The sequence below is a fragment of the Salmo trutta genome, chromosome 7 (genome assembly GCF_901001165.1).
Source record: "Salmo trutta chromosome 7, fSalTru1.1, whole genome shotgun sequence".
In the NCBI taxonomy this organism is placed as follows: Eukaryota; Metazoa; Chordata; class Actinopteri; order Salmoniformes; family Salmonidae; genus Salmo; species Salmo trutta.
Window position 1 is genome coordinate 33,239,132 of NC_042963.1, and position 19,065 is coordinate 33,258,196.

General features: G+C 42.8%; 1 protein-coding gene across 1 annotated transcript; it reads left to right on the forward strand.

Annotated features, from left to right (window-relative positions):
* The first annotated feature begins 8,719 nt into the window (after window positions 1-8,719).
* LOC115197270 (transcription factor Maf-like) lies at window positions 8,720-18,506 on the forward strand. The gene is made up of 2 exons (XM_029758644.1): window positions 8,720-10,137; window positions 18,433-18,506. The coding sequence occupies exons 1-2, from the start codon at window positions 9,098-9,100 to the stop codon at window positions 18,458-18,460; spliced, it is 1,068 nt and encodes a 355-aa protein (XP_029614504.1). The 5' UTR covers window positions 8,720-9,097; the 3' UTR covers window positions 18,461-18,506.
* The last annotated feature ends 559 nt before the right edge of the window (window positions 18,507-19,065 follow it).

Here is a 19,065-nt window from a genome sequence, read left to right on the forward strand (position 1 = left end):
AAGTGTCTTCATTGACATGTTCAACCTCTCCCTGACTGAGTCTGGAATACCTACATGTTTCAAGCAGACCACCATAGTCCCTGTGCCCAAGGAAGCAAAGGTAACCTGCCTAAATGATTACTGCCCCGTAGCACTCACGTCGGTAGCCATGAATTGCTTTGAAAGGCTGGTCATGGCTCACATCATCAGCATCCTCCGGGATAACCTAGACCCACTCCTATTCGCATTCCGCCCCAACAGGTCCACAGATGACGCAATCTCAATCGCACTCCACACTGCTCTTTCCCACCTGGACAAAAGGAACACTTATGTGAGAATGCTGTTCATTGACTACAGCTCAGTGTTCAACACCATAGTGCCCACCAAGCTCATCACTAAGTTAAGGACCCTGGGACTAAAGACCTATCTCTGCAACTGGATCCTGGACTTCCTGACGGGCCTACCCAGGTGGTAAGGGTACCACGACTGCATGGCCAAACACGACTCCAACACCATCATTAAGTTTGCTGATGACACAACAATGATAGGCCTAATCACCAACAATGATGAGACAGCCTATAGGGAGGAGGTCAGAGAACTGGCAGTGTGGTGCCAGGACAACAACCTCTCCATCAGTGTGAGCAAGACAACGGAGATGATTTTGGACTACAGGAAAAGGCTGGCCGAACAGGCCCCCATTACCATCAACGGGGCTGTAGTGGAGAGAGTTTCTTGGTGTCCACATCACCAATGATCTATCATGGTCCAAACACACCAAGACAGTCGTGAAGAGGGCACAAAAACAAAAAATTCCCCATTCAAGAGACTGAGAACATTTGGCATGTCTCCCCAGATCCTCAAAAAGTTCTACAGCTGCACCATCGAGAGCATCCTGACAGGTTGCATCACCTCCTGGTATGACAACTGCTCGGCATCTGACAGTAAGACGCTACAGAGGGTAGTATGTACGGCCCAGTACATCACTGGGGCCAAGCTTCCTGCAATCCAGGACCTATATAATAGGCGGTGTCAGAGGAAAGCCCATAAAATTGTCAGAGACTCCAGTCACCCAAGTCATAGACTGTTTTCTCTGCTACCGCATGGCAAGCAGTACCGGAGCGCCAAGTCTAGGACCAAAAGGCTCCTTAACAGCTTCTACCCCCAAGCCATAACTGAACAATTAATCAAATGGCCACCGGACTATTACATTGACCCCCCCCCCCCCCTCCATTTGTTTTGTACACTGCTGCTACTCTCTGTTTAGTATCTAAGCATAGTCACTTCACCCCTACCTACATGTACAAATGACCTCTAACCTGTACCCCTGCACACTGACTCAGTACCGGTACCCCTGTATATAGCCTTGTTATTGTTATTGTGTTACTTGTTATTGTTTTTTACTTTAGTTTATTTGGTAAATATGTTTTTAACACTTCCTGAACTGCACTGTTGGTTAAGGGCTTGTAAGTAAGCATTTCACGGTAAGGTCTACACTTGTTGTATTCGGCGCATGTGACAAATAAAGTTTGATTTGATTTGGGAAGTTTCTCACATTCTCTTCTGCAGATCTGCTCAAGCTCTGTCAGGTTGGATGGGGAGCGTCACTGCACAGCTTTTTTCAGGTCTCTCCAGAGATGTTCGATCGGGTTCAAGTCCGGGCTCTGGCTGGGCCACTCAAGGTCATTCAGAGACTTGTCCCAAAGCCACTCCTGCGCTGCCTTGGCTGGGGTCGTTGTCCTGTTGGAAGGTGAACCTTCACCCCAGTCTGAGGTCCTGAGCTCTCTGGAGCAGGTTTTCATCAAGGATCTCTCTGTACTTTGCTCCGTTCATTTTTCCATTGATCCTGACTAGTCTCCTAGCCCCTGGCACTGAAAAACATCCCCACAGCATGATGCTGCCACCACCATGCTTCACCGTATGGATGGTATTGACCAGGTAATGAGCATTGCATGGTTTCCATCAGATGTGACGCTTGGTATTCAGGCCAAAGAGTTCAATCTTGGTTTCATAAGACCAGAGAATCTTGTTTCTTATGGTCTGAGAGTCCTCAGTTTGACTGAGCGGCCAGGTCTAAGAAGAGTCTTGGTGGTTCCAAACTTCTTTCATTTAAGAATGATGGAGGCCATTGTGTTCTTGAGGACCTTCAATGCTGCAGAAAATGTTTGATACCCTTCACCAGATCTGTGCCTCGACACAATCCTGTCTTGGAGCTCAAAGGACAATATCTTCGACCTCATTTCTTGGTTCTTGCTCTGACATGCACTGTCAACTGTGGGACCTTATATAGACAGGTGTGTACCTTTCCAAATAATTTCCAATCAATGGAATTTACCACAGGCGGACTCCAATCAAGTTCTACACGCATCTCAAGAATGATCAATTTTACATTTACATTTTAGTCATTTAGCAGACGCTCTTATCCAGAGCAACTTACAGAAGTGAATGCATACATTTCATACATGGCCCCCCGTGGGAATCGAACCCACAACCCTGGCGTTGCAAACACCATGCGTTGCAAACACCATGCGTTGCAAACACCATGCTCTACCAACTGAGCTACAGGGAATCAATGGAAACAGGATGCACCTGATCTCAATTGTGAGTCTCATAGCAAAGGGATTGAATACTTATGTAAATAACAGAAATACCTTATCTAAAAACCTGTTTTCGCTTTGTCGTTATGGTAATGTGTGTAGATTGATGAGATGTATTTATTTTTTAATCAATTTTAGAATAAGGCTGTAATGTAACAAAATGTGGAAAAGTGAAGGGGTCTGAATACTTTCTGAATGCACTGTATTTGAAGCCTACTTATTATTGGGACTATAACAAGTAATTATGAAGCAGAAGCTCTGCAATGGTGGATTCCTTACGTTTAGTTAAACCCTAAATCAGCAGTTGAAACAATAACAAGCATGCCCCCCCCCAAAAAAAAACCAGAGGGATGGGGTTTGGAGAAATGTAACCAGTCTCAAATTCATAGACAGACCAAATTATAGTTATAACTATGTTCTGAAGCTATATAGTGTTTGTTTACATTTATTTTGTTTACAAACATTCTGGGGTGGATTGGGCTGGTCAATGCCAGATGGGCTGGTCAAAATTGACACACAAAAATATATTTTTTTATATAAAAAATTCAACTATGAGAAAGGTGACATGTCATTCTGCTCTATAATGAGCCTTTGGCTGATCAGTGGGGAACAGCCGGCCACCCTACCAAGATGTGCCGGCACGGTTTTCTGATAGGCTGAACTGAGGTCACGCAAACACACATTCAAACACAAATGTGGCATGAGCAAAAAGACCTGCTCTGACTCTGTCATCAGTTAGACAGCCAAGACCATGGATCATTAGAATCAGAAAGGGTGCCTATAAACGTAGAAAGCGCCCTTTTTACATTGTCACCTTAGTCAAAACGTCGGCTAAAACCATGATTTGGTCAAACAAGTGCATTATCCTCATCCTGAAATGAAAGTGTCTGCCCCGCCCCTGTGCCTGTGCCCTCGCTGGGACCTGCTACTGTGATGAGCGAGCCACCGTCCTCTCCCCCCATGAGCTCAAGAGACAAATGCATTCTGATTGTATATCATTTCAAAATACAATTGTGGGTAAACATCGCTTTGGAAGTTTGTCCTTGTCTTTGTCAAAGAGAGCAGGATCTCATCTTTCTGTAGGTATAATTTTTATTTCTCAACTCAATATTCAGCTCAATAGCAACTATTTGATATGGCTTTGAGATATGGAGCGACGTGCGCGAAATGCGAACCAGCCATCATTGCGAGGGCATAGGCCTATAGGTAGCCCACAACTAAAAAGTTTTTTTTTAGGACATTACATTTACTGTTGGATGAATACATGGCTACTAGCAGTGGGTATTATATTTAGAGTTAGCGATCTAGTTAATGTGTTTTGAGTTTCCACTTCCTCAGGTGCTAACCCCAAATTAATTAGCCCAACATATTAGTTAGGGCACATTAAGATGTATGTAATTCATGATTAGCCTACACTACTCATGATTTGGGTCAGACCAAATCATGGGCTGGTGCCACTAACTGTAAAAGTTAATGGCACCAGAGAGACCAGGGGGAAATGAGTTTGTGGCTCGTGCAGCGATGTGGGCTGGTGTGGATAAAATGCCAGGGCCGAATTCTTGTCCCAGTCCTCCCCCTGCAAACATTGGAGTAAAACAAGCTTATATTTTAGGTTCTGATGTGGTGGACAGTTGAACTAAGCTCATGAGGCATTAATATGTTATATTCTTCAAGAATCAATTTGTACATAAACTCAGCAAAAAAGAAATGTCCTCCCACTGTCAACTGTGTTTATTTTCAGCAAACTTAACATGTGTAAATATTTGTATGAACATGACAATATTCAACAACTGAGACATAAACTGAACAGGTTCCACAGACATGTGACTAACAGAAATGGAATAATGTGTCCCTGAACAAAGGGGGAGGGGGTCAAAATTAAAAGTAACAGTCGGTTTGGTGTGGCCACCAGCTGCATTAAGTACTGCAGTGCATCTCCTCCTCATGGACTGCACCAAATTTGCCAGTTCTTGCTGTGAGATGTTAACCCACTCTTCCACCAAGGCATTATTCAAGTTCCCAGACATTTCTGGGGAGAATGGCCGTAACCCTACCCTCCGATCCAACGGGTTCCAGACGTGGTCAATGGGATTGAGATCCGGGCTCTTCGCTGGCCATGGCAGAACACTGACATTCCTGTCTTGCAGGAAATCATGCACAGAACGAGCAGTATGGTTGGTGGCATTGTCATGCTGGAGGGTCCTGTCAGGATGAGGCTGCAGGAAGGGTACCACATGAGGGAGGAGGATGTCTTCCCTGTAACGCACAGCGTTGAGATTGCCTGCAATGACAACAAGCTCAGTCCGATGATTCTGTGACATACCGCCACAGACCATGACGGACCCTCCACCTCCAAATCAATCCCGCTCCAGAGTACAGGCCTTTGTGTAATGCTCATTCTTTCGACGATAAATGCGAATCCGAACATCACCCCTGGTGAGACTAAACCGCGACTCTTCAGTGAAGAGTACTTTTTGCCAGTCCTGTCTGGTCCAGCGACGGTGGGTTTGTGCCCATAGGCAACGTTGTTGTAGGTGATGTCTGGTGAGGATCTGCCTTACAACAGGCCTACAAGCCCTTAGTCCAGCCTCTCTCAGCCTATTGCGGACAGTCTGAGCGCTGATGGAGGAATTGTGCGTTCCTGGTGTAACTTGTTGCCATCCTGTACCTGTCCGGCAGGTGTGATGTTCGGATGCACTGATCCTGTGCAGGTGTTGTTACACGTGGTCTGCCACTGTGAGGACAATCGGCTGTCCGTCCTGTCTCCCTGTAGCGCTGTCTCACAGTACGGACATTGCAATTTATTGCCCTGGCCACATCTGCAGTCCTCATGCCTCCTTGCAGCATGCCTCAGGCGTGTTCACACAGATGAGCAGGGACCCTGGGCATCTTTCTATTGGTGTTTTTCAGTCAGTAGAAAGGCCTCTTTAGTGTCCTAAGTTTTCATAACTGTGACCTTAATTGCCTACCGTCTGTAAGCTGTTAGTGTCTTAACAACCGTTCCACAGGTGCATGTACATTAATTGTTTATGGTTCATTGAAAAGCATGGGAAACAGTGTTTAAACCTTTTACAATGAAGATCTGTGAAGTTATTTGGATTTTTTCGATTTATCTTTGAAAGACAGGGTCCTAAAAAAGGGACGTTTCTTTTTTTGCTGAGTTTATAATTACGTCCAAAAATGGATGTAGCAACTTCAGTTTGCCCCTTTTAATGTGGGTTTATTGAAGTTACACTGAGTTTTCTGCCTTAATAAAGGGTACTTCAAAATCAACACACAGATAGTTTTTTCAGATGACTCATCCGTGATTGGCTACACCCCCACCCCACACACCATCTCAAAATAAATTGGTAACTTTTGGGTGGCTCAACCCGTTGGAACGTTGTCAAGGAGGGCAGTTACATGTGTTAGCAAAGAAGAGGTCCTGAGTTCCAGCCAGTTATGAGCCGAATCAGGGGGAAGTGATACTGGCTAAGCAAGCAAGTCCGTAACATAAGCTTACTTCAAAATAAAAAGGAGTTCCATATGACATGGAACATAAGTCATACAATCAGGAGAGCCTGGTAATGGATATAATCATTAATAGGTCACACTAACAGTACATCACAGGCCAGCCCTGAATGGAACACTGGGTACTTTTACCCAGGATACATTAGTGTTCTCCTGGGGTGAAAGGTCACATCATCTCTCATTAACACTATGGGTATTTGGGTTAAACCTGCCCAGAGTTTCTGATAAACATAGCTTCTGAGAGGACACCGATTAGACAGGCTACATTTTAGACAGTCCGATTACCCTTCTATTGGAGCAGGTCCAAACTGAATCAGTGAAGTGAAACAACAGTGAAACAACTGGATACTGTTGATTGCAGGCTAGAGAAAATACCATGGCCTAGGCCCTAGCAGATCTATAGGACTATCTATGGCTTTTTAGAAAACAATTCGAAAACAAGGAAATCTTACATTATAACTTTGTGTGGTCCATGCATTATCAGCAACATTATGAATAGGCTAATGCACATTATTGGAAACAAATAATAAAATGCCCACTAATGCATTAAAACAAAATGTGCATTATTACTAATGTATTCAATACTGCGTAGTACAAAACAACTTGGATAAAGAAATATAATTTTGATCATATGAGCATGTTATTGTCTAAATGACATGTGCTTAAAAATGTGTTTGACTGTTTCATAGCCTCACTTAATTGACAGAGATTCACCGCAATTACACTTTCTAGTTCTTCTATTGACTAATAATGACTATGTGTTTACACAGCGGCCGCAGCAGCAGCAGCAGCAGAGTGGAATTAGAAGGGACACCTCTCCTCTGATATTTATTCAACCCATCAGAGACTCCTCCTCAGAGAGCCTACTCTGTTTTGTGTTTTAATGAATAAAACATCCTCTGTGTTTAGCGCTAAGTCCCCATGAACAGTCACAGGGACCAGGAGAATATCTACTTGTGTTGAGGCACAGGGGACTTGGTGCTGTGCTGCTGGAGGTGTTGGATTTCTAGATGTTGCTTTCCCGTGTGACATGCTCTACAGAGAGATGTGTTATTTACTCTCATCTCCTCCGAGGATAACCCTCTTCATGGTTTGTTCTTATGTGCCACCACTCCTGCGGTATAGAGGGAGGAAGGAGGGAGGAAGGAGGGAGGGAGGAAGGAGGGAGGAAGGAGGGAGGAAGGAGGGAGGAAGGTGGGGGGGAGAAGCCTACTATGTCTGTTCTGTTCATTAGAAGGGAAACAGGCTCTATTGAAGATTACTCCATATTGGAGCTAAGAGGCAGAGAAGTATTTGATGGAGTGTGTTATAAAGAGCTTATAGTGAACGTGACATATATAACACTAAAGTCCTAGTCCTACAGTATGACCATGCACCATCTTCAGTGTGTTCTTACCTTGTTTTTCGTCTTTCTTATTTTAAAATCAGAAATGTATGCTCTCACATACAGCGGCTCGAAAATGTGCATTATTTATGCAGATCCCTCTATATGTTTTATCATTGTACAAAGTATCAAAAAGCAGAGGGGATCGTAACACGTGTCGTAACTACTGACTGACCTAGGCCTACTGTCTCATTCCAAAGGGTGGCGCTGTTGGGTTTGCTAACAGCCACTCACTCACATAGCCGGTCCCATGCTTTTATAACCATACCGACAACACGAGTCCACGTTCAATGACTTCACTGATCAAGAACTGCTACAAGAGAATAGGCGCGTTCCCTTCCCAGCTGTTGCTGACGCCTGCCAGATCTTACAACGCCTTGATAGGTATTGCACGTATCAGCTAACCACATCATATGTTATAGCAATCTGTCAGTCGGTGACACAGCCGATGACGTGGCACGTAACCATTGGTTGATGCATGCAACGTCTGAGCAGGGGAACGCGACCCAAATTGAAGTGGTATCAGAAGAACGTAGTAAACATAATTGAGCATGTCCATTAGGTCAGAGCCTATTAAATAGCTCTGAATTAGGTTTTTATACACGCATAGACTGAGTGAAATGAGGCCACTTTGGCTGGTAAATGTTCCACGGTAAGCGAAGTGTTTACCTTCATCTACCTCCATCTTTCTACAATGAAATAGTTACACTCAACACTAATGCTGTTACTACTACTTAACTAACCTTCTTCGATATGTTATAAGCAATTGGATAACCTACGTTTTAGGCCCTAGAACCCCAATGTTTTAAAAACATAGCCTATGCCTTTTTGTTATTATGCTGACAAAATGGTATCGTAGGCTATATCTATACCCTATTCATAAGGTATCTAATATACTATTAACTTGCTTTTTATATGTAGCTTCACTCGCTTATATAGCCTATGTAGGTAGCCCAACTTTATTCAAACAAATGGGATGAACATATTTACCATTCATTTTAAGTCGTTATAACCAATAGGCTATGTGAAGTTTCTTTGTTTTGTTTTTACTGTCTTTATTCTGCATTCCAGAGAGGGCTCCCAGAGTTTCCAAAATGTTGGATGTTCTACTATTATGCCTATTATGCTAATTACCCCTCAAAGCGAGATAGCTCATTGGCTGTGAGTACAACTTTTATATTTGAGCCCAGAGCCCTGATGTTAGGACGCCTATAAAATTCAGCAAGGCGTTTGAATTCGTCTGCAGGGATTGATGGCTTTAAAAAAACACTCTCTCCGTCAAGCCTGGAGTGGAGTTGTTTTTCTTTCCTTCTCTACAAGGCAAGAATTTGCCTGTGACCCGACACGTGAACCTCCTTCAACTTGGCGCACTAATCCTAAAATAAGGCATGAAGTGTTAAATGTTAGAAACACACAGAACTGCGCTCAGACAAGGAGAAAGAGAGGGAGAAAACGGAGGAGAGAGAGACGCACGAGCTGCTCTGGTGCGTCTGTGCAGAGACTGCATAAAGAGAGAGAAAAAAATAACAAAAAAAAACGTGCGCTGCGCAATTAGGCTACAAACCCTTGTGTTTTTTCTCTCCATTTTTTGGAAGATAAAATAAATAAAGAAATCAAGCTGGCTCAGTGTATGTCACAGCAGCCCGCTTTGACAGGTGCTGCTCAGCCCCTTTGGAGGACTGCTTTCAGCAGCAGCAGGATGGCATCAGAACTGGCAATGAGCAACTCCGACCTGCCCACCAGTCCCCTGGCCATGGAATATGTTAATGACTTCGATCTGATGAAGTTTGAAGTGAAAAAGGAGCCGGTGGAGCCGGATCGTAGCATCAGCCAGTGCAGCCGCTTGATCGCCGGGGGATCCTTGTCTTCCACCCCGATGAGCACGCCTTGCAGCTCGGTTCCCCCTTCCCCAAGCTTTTCGGCGCCCAGCCCGGGCTCCGGGAGCGAGCAGAAGGCTCACCTGGAGGATTTCTACTGGATGAGCGGCTACCAACAGCAGCTGAATCCCGAAGCGCTGGGCTTCAGCCCCGAAGACGCGGTAGAGGCGCTGATCAGCAGCAGCCACCATCTCCAGTCCTTCGATGGCTATGCTAGAGGGCAGCAGTTCGCCAGTGTGGCCGGGGCAGGAGGCGGCATGGCCGGGGAGGAGATGGGCTCAGCAGCCGCTGTGGTATCCGCTGTTATCGCTGCAGCGGCAGCGCAGAACGGAGGTCCCCATCACCATCACCACCACCACCACCACGCCGGGGGACACCACCCCTCCACCGGCGTCCCGTCCAACGCCAGTTCGGCAGGCAGCCACCAGCACATAGGACACCTGGACCTGGACGACCGGTTTTCGGACGACCAGCTGGTGACCATGTCAGTACGGGAGCTGAACCGACAACTGCGCGGGGTCAGCAAGGAGGAGGTGATCCGGCTGAAACAGAAGAGGAGGACCCTAAAGAACAGAGGCTATGCCCAGTCCTGCCGCTACAAGCGGGTCCAGCAGAGACATGTTCTGGAGGGCGAGAAGACGCAGCTGATCCAGCAGGTGGACCACCTCAAGGCGGAGATATCGCGGCTGGCCAGGGAGCGGGACGCATACAAGGACAAGTACGAGAAGCTTATCACCAACGGCTGCAGGGAAAACGGACCCGACAACACCCCATCGTCCCCAGAGTTTTTCATGTGAGTTTTACGGCGTCAAAAATAGTAAAACTGTTTAAAAGAGGAAAATAAATTGTCTTACATTTTGTCAGATGTGTAAAGTTTCTGTGCGTAAAGTTGTGGCATGGCAAAGATACAAATAACACCTTTTGGGTTTTTTTTTACAGTTTGTTGCGATATTTTATGAGAATGGGGTTAGGTAGTTAAATATCCTCTATGCATCTCATTCGTTTTACCGTCGTTATTTTGTAGCTATTTTAAGAAGTACAAAGAAAACATGTGTGCGGTTTGTTTCGTTTGACATCTCCCGCAAAAGTGTACAATAATCATTACGTATCTGTGCATCCAAATCTTTCTCAATAGGCTTTCATTTAGGGCCTACAGTAAATGTAGTCAAATTGAACTGAAAGGTAACTTCAATATTTAGATGTTTCAGCCTGTCTTCTTTGTATAATTTGCCACATTCTCATATTATCAATGTTGTTCATGTTTTGAGCATTCAAACAGTAGCCTATGGGGTATTTAATTCAGGGGGATTTAATTCAACTCTTACACTAGGTACGTTAACCTACTGGGTTTCTGTTCTACCTGATAATGAATTGCACCCACCTGGCGTCCCAGGTCTAAATAAATCCCTGATTAGAGGGGCACAATGAAAAAGGCAGTGGAACTGGCTTCGAGGTCTAGGGTTGAATTGAGGGGTTAGGGTTAGGGTTATAACCTATCCTAAACCAACCATGTGGGCCATGTCCGGTATTTGCTGTTCTTTTACTATTGTTGTGAAGATTTCGTGGAACCCGTTTTATACATTGTATAGTTTAAACTCATCACTTTGTTGGTGATTTGGGCCAAAACGTTTGAGGGACTTCATCATCGTCTTAACTCACCTCTCCTCCTCTCCTCACGTCTCGCCGTACCGTCTGACATCGAGCATCATTCTCTATACACACAAACCTGCTGACGCATTACCTTTCACTTGTCAGGCTCGGCTTATACAGTATGTCTGGAGAAGACAGACAGGACATTGGAATTATATCGTCTCTGGAATGGAGTGCGTTGTGTTCTATACCGTCTTGCTTCAGTGTGTGTAGCCCACTATATTTTTTAATTTATAGGCATTTTGTACTTCTGGATTCCTGTGGATTCCTTTATAATTCCAAAGAGCATATTTTTAGTTCAGTAAATATTCAGACAATATAATGTTATCTCGTCACACAACAGGTTGCTTTTTCTTTTTGAATATTGTAAGAATATTTTGATTAAATATAAGCCTACTTTTATATCAGTTTTGTCCAAATGCACTAAATGGTTTTCTTTCTTCTTTTCTTATCTTGTCTTTGATAAATGCATGCTCTTAAATCAGGTGAAGTTTCAGTTTGACTTTATCTAAAGTGTTATCACGATTCACCAATAAGAGGAGGAGAAATCCCTAATCTGAAGGTGTCCTATGAATATTATGGAATTGTTGGAACTATTGCACGCATGTTACCCGCAACGCCGTGGGTCTTAACCGATCAGAAAACGATTGGGAACTAAAATTGGAAAATATTAATGTGATGTTCAATAACTTAATGTTGCTGTATAAAATGTCACCACATATTGTTTGGACAAAACAGTCCGCGACTATTATCTTGAGCTACATGTTTAAAATGGAATATCTACATTTCCACCATTCATCAATAAATGTTTATGAATGGAAACTTAGCTTTCATTTATGTTATTATTCATGAATGTTCAAATTATTGTAATGCTGACTTTATCACCGGTTTTATTAGCCTAATATTGTCGTGGATAAGGCTAAATTAGGCCTAATTGTCAGGGTAAAATTAAATTCATAATAGCGTTCGGAAATAGGTTTAATTGCTGTGTTTTCGTTTTAGACCTGTCTTGTAATCTCAATAGGCCTAGATGTTTTGCCTCACGTTTTGCTGTAGGCTATACTGTACCCACATCTTAGGAGGACAATATAGGCCTAAAGGAAAACAAATGTTTGTTGCTTAGAAAAGCCTACATTCACTTTATGATTTTCTAGAAGCTGTAGGCCTAATAACGTTTTGTGTTTATCTCTTCTATGTTGTGCATCTTCCGCTGTGTTGTGCAGAAATAATTTCACCTGTTGCTTGTTTTCTCAAGAGAAATACAACAGTCCGAAATAAATATTCCACTTTATTTAGACTACTAGGCTACACATGCTGATTGTTTTAGCACACTTCACATGACGCCGGACGCAGGTCCCCATTCCAGGTCCACTTTTGTTAATCATTATTTTGGAGCACACTTTTGCTCTGTGCTCGGTAGCAGTCTAAAAAGTCGACTCTGAACCCTTCAACTCAAAAGTTTAATTCTAAATATGGCATGGAGATAACTGGCATATTTTATTTAGTTCAATAAAAACGGACCCTATTTGCCTCAGGTCAATTGAAAGGGAATTAGTCTAGCCTACTTGATGCGCAGAGGGTAGCCTACAACTACATTTAACATGTCATTTTTTTCTGAAATCCTATTTTGAGAATGCAAATCGCTCATTGTTTTCTTATGGTGTAGAAAAGGGAAATGATGGTATCGGACGGTGAACGGTCCCCTGGAAATGGTTGGTTCCATTTCATGACATTTAGCAGACGCTCTTATCCAGAAGAGTAATTGGGATTAAGATCCTTGCTCATCGACAGATTTTTCCAGCCAGGTCACCAGTGATAACTAGCTAGTTGGGGAGTCGAACCGGCGACGTTTCGGTTATTGGCCCCACGCGCTTAACCGCTAGGCTACCTGCCGCCCCATGACCAGTCTTCTATTTCTTCGTTCGATACTGGAATTTTAAATAGACTACCAAATGAGGTAAATGGGAAAAAGCCCCTCTTGAAAAATAAATACTTTCATGATGAATATCTCGAAATTCATAACATACCAAATGCCTCTGTAGCAACATGTCAATTGTTGGTCCCATGTTTCATGAGATGAAATAAAATATCTCAGAAAATTTCCATATGCACAAAAAGCTTATTTCTCTCAAATGTTGTGCACAAAATTGTTTACATGCCTGTCAGTGAGCATTTCTCCTTTGCCAAGATAATCCATCCACCTGACAGGTGTGGCATATCAATAAACTGATTAAACAGCATGATCATTACACAGGTGCACCTTGTGTTGGGGACAGTAAAAGGCCTCTCTAAAATGTGCAGTTTTGTCACACAACACAATGCCACAGATGTCTCAAGTTGAGGGAGGATACAATAGGCATGCTGACTGTAGGAATGTCCACAAGAGCTGTTGCCAGAGAATTGAATGTTCTGAAACAAAGCTGAAAATGTCCCAGTTGGCCTGCATAATCACCAGACATGTCACCCATTGAGCATGTTTGGGATGTTCTGGATCTATGTGTATGACAGCATGTTCCAGTTGCCGCCAATATCCAGAAACTTCAAAAGCCATCGAAGATGAGTGAGCTAACATTCCACAGGCCACAATCAACAGCCGAATCAACTCTCTGCGAAGGAGATGTGTCACGCTGCCTTTTTTAAGGTATCTGTGACCAACAGATGCATATTGGTATTCCCAGTCATGTGAAATCCATTAATTAGGGCCTAATTTATTTATTTCAATTGTCTGATTTCCTTATATGATCTGTAACTCAGTAAAATCGTATAAATTGTTGCATGTTGCGTTTATATTTTTATTCAGTATAGTTACAGTGCCTCCTAAAGACATTATTGACATGGGGAAAAGAGGGCATTGATGCTGATGATTGATGTAAATCTGCTAGTTAGCTAGCTCAATTTCTTTTACTGATTGTAATTTACCTCTCTGTCGTTCTCTCTGCTGCGCGTATCAGCCAAGCAGACCAAATATTGATGATGATGATGGAGGCTAAATCAAGTGTTATCAAGTGTTAATTAGTGGTATGCTGCTGTGGCAGTACTGATAATATTTAAACTAGGTATCTAGCTACACACACTCGGCCGGTAACTGCATCTCTCAAGCCATGCATGTTTGGTGACCCGGAGCGTGAAATCTTCGTACAGGGCAGACTTGAAAAAGATGCAACGGGGCGCGACTCGCGAGTGAGCTCCGTACAGGGCAAGATCAACAGGGCAAGATCAACAGGGCAAGATCAACAGGCGCAACCAAGGGACAGGATGGAGGTGGCGAACTTGAAGACGACTTGCGGGCAGTGGGTTCCGAACAACAATGACAACAAATGTTTAAAAATAAATTATCCCACCACCCAAAAAGACACTTTCAATACTGGAATGGCAAAGGGACATGTGCTCTGCACAGATAGAGCCTTATCGGTGCACGTGCCTGACAATGTTACAGCTGCACAGGACAGTTTTTTAAAAGGGAGAATCTAGCATGTGGCGCATGTGTCTGTTTCCAGGGGCGGATTGGCCATCTGGAAATTCTGGCAAATGCCAGATGGGCTGGACCATTTTTGAGTTGGGTGGGCTGGTAAAAATGTACACATAAACATATATTTTTAATATAAAAAATAAAACAATGAGAAGGGTGACATGATCATACTAATCTACACTGAGTGCACAAAACATTAGGAACACCTTCCTAATATTGAGTTGCACCATCTTTTACCCTCAGAACCGCCTCAATTCATCAGGGCATGGACTACAAGGTGTCGAAAGCGTTCCACAGGAATGCTGTCCCATGTTGACTCCAATTCTTCCCACACTTGTCTCAAGTTGGCTGGATTGAGACATGGGTGTGTATGTGTGCCATTCAGATGGTGAATGGGAAAGACAAAAGATGCCTTTGAATGGGTTTGGTAATAGGTGTTCAGTTTGAGTGTGTTAAGAACTGCAGCGCTGCTGGGTTTTTCACATTCAACAGTTTCCTGTGTGTATCAAGAATGGTCCACCACCCAAAGGATATCCACCTAATTTAACACAAATGTGGGAAGCATTGGAGTCATCAGGGGCCAGCATCCCTGTGGAACGCTTTCGTCACCTTGTAGAATTCATGGCCAGATGAATTTAGGCTGTTCCAAAGGCAAAAAGGAGTGCAACTCAATATTAGGAAAGTGTTCCTAATGTTTTGTACACTCAGTGTATAGGCAAGGTGCGAACTTGGTGCTAAGCCCCTATAGCAGAGTCTGTGTTTTGTTTATCTATTGAAGTAAGTGTGTGTGTGTGTGTGTGTGTGTGTGTGTGTGTGTGTGTGTGTGTGTGTGTGTGTGTGTGTGTGTGTTCTGTCAATTTTTTTACAACATAAAGAAATGTCCTGCACAAGCTAATTTAAACATTGTATGAATGTCATCAGAACTGAGCATATTTTGTGCTTTGGGAACCTGTCTCTTGTAATGTACCCACACTTTTCCTACAACCTAATTAAATGTTCTGGGAACCTTTAAAGAACTCAGAAAGGCTGTTCCGTCAACATTCTTGCAGCATCGAAGGAATGTCTTGTGCACCCTGATACAAACATCAGGGTGCACAACTGGACAATTTTATTGTTTTGGGAACCTATCTGTAATTATATCCCCACAATGTTCCCAAAACCTAAATACATGTTTTAAGAACTTTTAATGAACATACAAATGTGTTCTGGGAATGTTCTTGTAACATCAGGTGAATGTTTTTTGCAACCTAAAAGAACATTGTATAATCAAAAGCACAACTGTACAGTTCATCTTCTGTGATGTCCCCACAATGTTCCCATCAGACTGTTTCCACAACCTAATGAAACATTCTGGGCACCTTTTTAAAGAACAGATGAAATGTGTTCTGGGAACGTTCTTGCAACATCAGGTGAATGTTTTCTACTGACATTGTATAATTATCAACACGACTGGACAGTTTTTGTGTTATGAGAACATTTGCCGCAACCTAACGAGTGTTCAGGGAACTTTCACACAACTAATTCTGGTTTGCTGGGAAAATGTTAGTTAGGAGAACATCCAAATATAAAATAAAACACTAACTAGAACTTAATGGGAATCTTAGCTAATGTTCTTGAAATGTTCCCGGGTTTGCTAGGATTATATTAGGATTCATTTAATCAGCATGAAGTGTAATTCCATTCTCTGTCCCACCTTATTGACTCGTGAACTACAATCATTTCTACTATGCCCAATGATTGGATTATTACAGATAATGCAGTTGTTTCCTGTCATAATATTGGACTTTCTCTCTGAGGTCAACAATGGGAAATCACTTTGAAATGTTTTGTTATTGACATTTGAATCATTATTATGTACTTCACTTTAATGCCTTTATTAATGGCAGAAGGGATGTCTGTGTATTTTGTGTGTGTGTGCGTGCATGTATGTGTGCGTGCGTGTGTGTAAGTACACGCGCATGTGCTGGTGTGTGACTAAGTGCGTGTGTTAGAACGTCAATATCCAGCATTGTGTCTTTTATTTGACCTTGCGGTGAGAGTCTATACAGGCATCCATTAATCCAGTCTGTTTATCTATTTAGTGTTAAGTGTAGACAATATGCATGAGCAGATCACTTTCTCCCTTTATTACAATGCATTGAATTCAGTATACGCATTGTTATGAAGAAATCTGAGATCACCTGAACGACCAGTTTTTCAAGTTAAATTCCTCTGCTTGCATATTCATGGTCTTGCTTTACGTAACAGTAACAGAGCAAAAGTTGAATCCACCTCCTCATTTAGGTTATTTTTGCTGCAATAATTTCTGTATGCAGTATGAAAGCTGCTTCTGTTTAAATAATTTATGCTATTATTAACACATAGACACACACAGTATTTAATTGGTGTAAACCTGGACGAGAGAGAGTTTCCTTCCACCAAGTCACATTGAGATTGACTTTGTAATTTAAACCTAACCTAGCTTAATCTTAGCTCTGGAGAACCTAAGGCCATACATACATACAGTAGGGTTCTCATTTAAATAATTGACCACAGTGGGGTTAATGTGTACAGCTGTCCCGATGCTCTGTTGAACTGTTAATAATCACCGTGTGCAAGACGTTATGGGGTGATACTTTCATATCACCCCAAAATGATTTTACAAATCCAAAATATGAACTTACTGTGCAGCGTTTTAATGCAGATTCCCTCTGAGGTGTTTTATGTTGCACTTCCTGAGCTCATGTGAACTTGGAAAGGATCAAAATAAACCTGTTGGCTCGAAGCTGTATTATACCAACAATCTCAGTGGAAATCTGTGGTAAAACAGCGTATCTTTTGTAATTTTAAAGTTATTTTTGGATGATAATTAAGTTGAGTGTTCAAGGTTTCCAAAACCGTATCGCAATCAATGATCAATTGTTTCTAGATAGAGCATTTCACACTTCACCAAATCACCTCAGCTAATCAAATTGGACATGGAAGGGCTAACCTAACCTATGACCTGACCCAGTACCTTACGTATTACTGCCCCCCCCTCCCAGTTGCAAGAAGTGACATCCCAAAAAACACAGAAAACTGAACAACCCAAATGGCTCCTTGCCTCCCATGCATGCTTTCTGTCCCTAACACTGAAACTGAAACTAAATCATATTTAAAAAATGTTTTTATAAAATGAGTGGTTTATTTTTACGTTGGTAACCAGTTTATAATAGCAATAAGGCACCTCTGGAGTTTGTGATATATGGCCAATATACCATGGCTAAGGGCTGTATCCAGGCACTCTGTGTTGCGTTGTGCATAAGAGCAGCCCTTAGCCGTGGTATATTGTCCATACACCACACCTCCTCGGGCATTATTGCTTAAGTATCCAACTAAATAAAACCTTGCAAATTAGGTCTCTCCCCTCTCTCTCTCTGAGCCAGTCTAACAGACATTGATCTCCAGCCAGACAATGTGACTCAGTGTTGTACAGCTCTTCCTCTGTCTCTCTCCTCCTTTCTCCTCTCCTACTCTCTCCTTTATCTGTACCTGGGAAAGACCCTGACCTCACACACTTGTGCCATGTCCTAGCCTTCTCGGTGTGTTTGTGTTTCCTTGAAATGCTGCCAGCAGGCATATCCCATACCAGTGTGTGCAGGCACATGTTTGTTCACATGTTGTTCTTGATTATATCTACCTATGGCTTATTCATCACCGAGATCTGAAAATAAACATTTGTTTCCACGGCTCTGGTCAGCTTCACACTGATCAGCACACATTACCACATAACAGGACTTAGTAGGCTACTGCACCTCTAGTCTATAGAGCAAGTGTTCAGGTTGTGGGTTGTTCCCATCTTGCTCTCTCGCTCTCTCTCTCTTTTTCTCTTTCTTTCCCTTAATCACCTTCTTCTCCTTTTTACAGAAGTTCAGTGCGTGTTTTAGTGAAACAATGTTCTGCCCTTTTTTACTGTGTTTTAATCCTTCCGTTTATTATCACTATCCTCAGGACGTCGAGAAAGTTCCTCCATCTGTGATAGTGACCCCTGAACCCTGCACATGACCCTTGACCTGGAGTCTGAGGTAATGTCAGCCATCTCATTCCTTCTCCTCTTCAGTTCACTGCTCGCCATAGTTTTTTATTGTTTGTTTATTGTTGCTATTTGTAATACTTGTTAAACAAATACAGGTATTTAGCATTTTATGTTAAATTGTACATTTATACTGAAGGATATACACTGAGTGTACAAAACATTGCTCTTTCCATGACATAGCTAAGATCCCTTATTGATGTCACCTGTTAAACCCACTTCAATCAGTGTAAATGAAGGGGAGGAGACAGGTTAAATAATTATTTTGAAGCCTTGAGACAATTGAGACATGGATTATGTATGTATGCCATTCAGAAGGATAATGGGCAAGACAAAATATTCACTGGTTTGAGTATGTCAAGAACTGAAACGCTGCTGGGTTTTTCCCGCTCAACAGTTTCCCATGTGTATCAAGAATGGTCCACCAGCCAATTTGACACAACTGTGGGAAGCATTGGAGTCAACATGGGCCAGCATGACTAAGGTAACCTGCCTAAATGACTACCGACCCAGAGCACTCATGTCTGTAGCCATGAAGTGCTTTGAAAGGC